Raw genomic sequence first — 5,804 nt, 5'->3', positions numbered from 1 at the left:
ATAAAGACCGTGCTGTAATACATATTATAAAAGAAGAAGGATGTGATATCGACTTTGCTGATATTATGAAAATGGCAAGAGAAAAAATTAACATCCAAGAACTGGGAATCGAGGGTGTGAGACCAAGAACCTCACTCAACGGCGGTCTCATCCTTGAGATTCCAGGGAAAAATATGGACAAGAATACCGAGATTCTGGCCAAGAAACTAACGGAAATTGTTGAGGGAAAAAAGATCAGGGTTACCCGCCCGTTGAAACAAAAGGAAATAATCATCCTCGGAATGGACTGTTCAATCACGCAAGAGGACATTATCGAGGCGGTAAAAAGAGACACCGGCCCAGACCAAACTATTAAAGTCGGCACAATTCGCCGGAACGCGAGAGGCACCAGCTCCGTTTCAATTAGCTGCAGAAGAGAAACTGCTCTCAAACTGATCACCGCAGGAAGAATAAAAATAGGATGGTCAGACGCAAAGGTTACTGAAGCCGAAGCCAGACCTCTCCAATGCTATAGATGTTGGGACTTCGGGCATGTTAGCGGAGCATGCAAGAACCCCATCGATAGGTCTGGCTGGTGTTACAAATGCGGCAGCAAAGACCACACTGCAAGGAACTGCTGTGCCTCCACTATGACGTGCAGACTTTGCGAAGATGAAAAGCTCCCATCCGCCCACAGAATGGGTAGCATGGCTTGCGCCAAGCTGCGCAAGTTTAAAGAGGCAACTATTCCTAACGAAAAAAGGAATAGAAAAGACAAGAATGAAAATAACGCCAACGTAACGAAGAACGTACCTGTTCCGAACCAAGAGACGACTTCCAACATGGAAGGTAATAGAGTAACCGCCATCGTGACACTCGACGTACCTGAAAAGGAGAAAACAAGTAATGAAAAAACCAACTTAAACCAAAAAGCAACATAATGGACATTAAAATAATACAATCTAATTTAAACATGTCTCACGCCGCACACTTGCTGCTCGTACAGCGCTGTGACGAAACTAAAACAGACATCGGAATAATCAGCGAACCGAGGAGAAATCCAGGGAAAAACTGGATTTCCGATCCAAGCGGTTTAGCTGCGATTTTCGTTAACAACAACGACCTAGCGTCCTCGTTCCAGGTAATAAGCTCTTTTGACGGTTTCGTCCTCGTAGGCAACCAGCATCTCCGGATTGGGGGATGCTACTTCTCACCAAATGGCACCCCACTAGCCTTCGAACGATACCTTAAAAAGATAAACAAGACCTTGAGGAAAGAAAACTATAGAACCCCAATAATTATTGGAGGAGACTTTAATGCCCACAATAAAAAATGGGGAAGTAAGAAAAACAACGCAAAAGGAAAAACTCTTGAAAGATGGGCTGGCACGAATAGGCTCTTCCTAATAAACAGAGGGAACGCCCCGACGTGCATTAGGCAACACGGTTCGTCAATAGTGGACATAACGTGGGCGAACGAGGAAGCAAGGAAAAGAATATACGACTGGCAGGTTCAGGAAGGTGTCGAAACACTCTCGGATCATGCCTACATATCCATGTCCGTCCGCTACGACAAGTCAGCCCCAGGAAACATGAAAAACACGAGTTCACAGTACTTCCCAAGGTGGAACGTCAAAAAATTTGACTCTGACCTCTGCAAAGCGCTCCTCCTCATAGAAACGTGGAACCCCAAAAGAGCCAACCAAATAAACCTGAAAGAAGAAATAAATAAGTTAGAAGACGCCCTTACGAGAGCATGTAATCTTTCAATGCCTAAAAAGAAAATGCTCTCGACAAAACCACCAAATGACTGGTGGAACGATGAACTATCAACTCTTCGACAGGATTGCCAGAGAAAGAGGAGAACCTGGCAAAAGTCGAGAAAGAAACAAAATCAGAACACGGACGAATCACAGATGAAATACGAACACTACAAGGAAGCGAAATTGCACTTAATAAAAGCTATAATGGCAGCAAAACGACAAACTTGGAAAAGGTTACTCGAAACTTTAGACAATGACCCATGGGGCAAGCCCTATAAGTGGACGAAAAAAATGAGGGACAATTGCTCGACCAGGGCATATTCGTGCAGCGGAAGTGTTTCCGCTGACGAATTTATATTCTAAACGGCGATAAACAGACGTCGAGTAATTCCGTCTATTCGCCTTCAGAATTTCAGTTACCGTGAGACTGAGGTAGATCAGCCGGTCTGTCGGTTTGAGTTTCGATTCGCCGACGCTTGACCGGAGACGTAAGTCTCTCACGCTCTTTCTCATTTCCCTGTAGATTCTCGAAGGTGGTTCCTTCGGAAAGAATCTCTCGATCGTTCGACACTTGGATCGAGCTCGCTCTCCTTACGAGTCCGTACGATTAAAAGTCGGATCTCTTTGCGAGACGTCGTGTAAGGAACAGCTTCTTGTGCGGGTCGTTACCGCTGATGCCCGCTCTGCAATTTCTATTGTATCCGGGTTAAGATTAGTGCCAAGAGGTACATACGTCCTGTGTGACGTCCTACCGGCTATCGTTCTGTGGGCAGTCGTACAACCAAGCGTCCGTGTGGACGTAATGTTGTAAATAACGGCTCGTCGGTCAAGCGGTTTTAACGCCGTAATACCGAATTCCCACGATAAGGAATTGAATAGTTAACTTGGTGCGCCACGTGGTACGACGTGTCCGTCGCAAGGCTCACTGCAGCTTCGTTCTGCATCATCCAAGTGTAACCGAGGACGATACTCGGAGTGCTTACACCATTTCGAGTCTCCCGAGGTATCGGTCGAAGAACTCGAGCAAATACCGAGGTACAGAGCTGTGCTCTACTCGTGTATCATCTAGCTTCTTCGCTGTTACGAATTGAATATTCGTAACAGCACTGTTCCACACGAGTCGTCGTGTGCTAATTCCATTGCGGATATTTTTCATTTACAGCCCTCAGCAATAATCAGAGGACGGGTCCGGTGACGTGTGGCCACGACTCTGGAGGAGGCCTCCCTGACTTTATTGTATAATTTTCGTATTGTTAGAATCATTCTTTTGGGCTTCTTTTTTTAAATAAACAACGGAAAACATGAAACCAGAGTTACTGAAGAAAGTAATAGACACCCTCTTTCCAGAAAACCAACACTGGTCACCACCAATCTCATCCAGAGAATGGTGTGAAGAATGGGAAGTCACCACCGAGGAAATCAAGGAAAGCACCGAAAAAATGAACAAAAAAAGACAGCTCCTGGCCCAAAGGGTGTACCGGCTCAGGTGATCAGTATGTCGACCGACATACTAGAACTACGGATTAAAAACATCTTCAACGAATGCCTGAAACAGACAACATTCCCACCGTGTTGGAAAGCAGCAAAACTAGTCCTGCTAAGTAAACCGGGGAAACCGATAAACGACCCATCAGCATATAGACCAATTTGCCTACTTGATGACCTAAGCAAACTATTCGAAAGAATATTAGGGAACAGGATAGAAAAAATATGTAACGATAACCCTGACGCCATTGCACAATGCCAGTTTGGTTTTAGAAAGAAAAAAGGAACAATTGACGCTATAAAAAGAGTTACTAACTTCATCGACAGCGGCATCCGAGATAATAAATGCGTGGTCGCAGTGAGCATAGACATTAGCAATGCCTTTAACTCACTACCATGGCCCGCAATTATTAAAGCGATGAAGAAAAGGAAGTTTCCCGTATACCTAATAGAAATTATAGCAACTTACCTTACTGGGAGAAAGGTTATGACAATAGATGCAAACGGCAATATCCTGTCAAAAACAATGAGATGCGGCGTGCCCCAAGGCTCCACACTGGCAGCCCCCTTATGGAACCTCGGCTACGACGAGGTCCTACGTACCACACAAACAGAGAACATGCAGATCACAGGATATGCGGACGACACAATAGTAACCGCTTCCGGTAAGACGATCGAAAGAGCCATCAGCAGAGCAGAGGTTGCTACCTGGAACATCCTAAAAAAAATCGAAAAAATAGGGTTAAAAGTAGCTACAAACAAGACAACGGTCACCTGTTTCCACCCGAGAAACATGAGAATCGGCGAGGAAATGAAGAAAATAAAAATAAATGGTACCAACATACCTATGAAGACAGAAATGCGTTACCTCGGAGTAATCCTGGATGAAGGATTAACCTTCACCCAGCATATAAACAATCTAATTCCAAGACTGAGAGGATACGTAAATGTGCTCTCCAACATACTGCCGAATCTGGAAGGCCCTCGGGAAGAAGTAAGGAGACTATATGTGAACTCCTTCAATTCGATGGTCCTATACGGGTGCCATATATGGGCCAATGAAGTTCTGAAAAACAACGAACTAATGAAGCAACTAATTACAGAACAAAAAAAGATGGCTCTTAGAGTAATAAGAGGATATAAATCAATAGCCACACAAGCGGTGTTTCTGCTCGCAAGCACTCCTCCCGTAGGCATACTCATCAGAGTGCACGACAAATTCTACGGGCTCACCCGTGCCATGAATCCAGATGTAACCATGAACATGCAAAATGAAAGAAATAGATTAAAAAAAGAAAGAAATGGAAATCCTACATACCTGGCATGAGACACTCCAACGCTCGAACAGCCAGAACCAAAAGGTGATAAAGGCAATCCTCCCGAATTTCGAGAGATGGGTTACTCGTTCCCACGGCAACCTATCTTACCGAATGACTCAACTAATATCAGGACATGGCTGCTTTGGAAACTTCCTAAACAGAATAAAGAAAGAAACCTTACCCAAATGTCACCATTGTGACGAGGTTAGGAACGACAATCTGCACACTGCTTTCGTCTGCCCAGCGTGGACAGAGGAAAGAGAAAAACTCTATAAAACAACAGGACGCTTATTCAACCTAGCGGATACAATACATGCAATTCTAAACTCTTCTGAAAACTGAGAAGCCTATAAAGATTTCTGTGAAACGGTAATGCGTACCAAAGAGAATCACGAGAGAATAAGGGAAGCGCGAAGGGAAACCGAACGAAGGAATGCTGCCACCGTACATACGAGATGGCAAACACTGATATCATAATTTCACAACACCACTCACAAAGTTTCCTAAACGAAAATAATACAAACTCACACAGCAATTCGTACGATAAAGTAACTCAGCGTAACGCGCACTCCGTAACAGCCGCCATTTTGCCCATTGATCTCGCTCATTGATACGCACAGCCGGCAGGAGAGCGCCAACAAGGCGCCTTTTCATCAAAAGTGTACACTCGTGTGCGAAAATAATGGTGTACATACGGCACCGGAAATTCTGTCGATAAAAATAAAAGCGAAGTCATGTAGACAAGGTATTACTACGTATTTCAATCGGAAAACACCAATGTAACCGCGTATTTAACCGTAAATTAATCATGTATCTATTTATTATAAGTAACGTAACTATTGACTACACACAACTGTGGAAAATCACTATTTTATTATGTCACGACGTACCACTCGTACACGAAACGACAAAAGGTATGAATCCAGTTATGAATGGATTACCCGGGAACGAGAATTTCGAACGTATGATCCCGTTCGAAGTATTAACAATTTTTTGATCTTCTCCCTTACGGTTTGAGAGAAATAATAGGTATGCACCTCCCCACGTGGGTTTGAGAAGTTTAACAGGAGATTTTCCTTAGGAAAAAAGCGCGGGAAGGTTTCGGAGCAATCCGAAAGGGGTCCCGAACCGTTCCCGATGCGCCTTCAAAGGATCATCGCGGGGTTTTAGCCGGTTCGAATCCGGCACTACCCCCGGGTCGCTCTCGCTCAGAGACCGACGCAGGGGTGTCTGTGGAGAATCCCCCGCGTCCAAAAAAA

General features: G+C 44.5%; 1 protein-coding gene across 1 annotated transcript; it reads left to right on the top strand.

Moving 5' to 3' along the window:
• Positions 1-952: 952 nt before the first annotated feature.
• LOC108632659 (uncharacterized) lies at positions 953-2,104 on the top strand. Its single transcript, XM_018037355.1, has one exon. It carries the CDS (start codon positions 953-955, stop codon positions 2,102-2,104), a length of 1,152 nt encoding a protein of 383 aa, XP_017892844.1.
• The last annotated feature ends 3,700 nt before the right edge of the window (positions 2,105-5,804 follow it).

Source organism: Ceratina calcarata, unplaced genomic scaffold (genome assembly GCF_001652005.2).
Source record: "Ceratina calcarata isolate Rehan_Ccalc_2016 unplaced genomic scaffold, ASM165200v1 scaffold1096, whole genome shotgun sequence".
Taxonomy (NCBI): Eukaryota; Metazoa; Arthropoda; class Insecta; order Hymenoptera; family Apidae; genus Ceratina; species Ceratina calcarata.
This window is presented reverse-complemented; position numbering and strand designations above follow the sequence as displayed.

Excerpts from the sequence above, each read along its gene's own strand:
- LOC108632659 (XM_018037355.1), top strand. The coding sequence starts at position 953 with ATGTCTCACGCCGCACACTTGCTGCTCGTACAGCGCTGTGACGAAACT.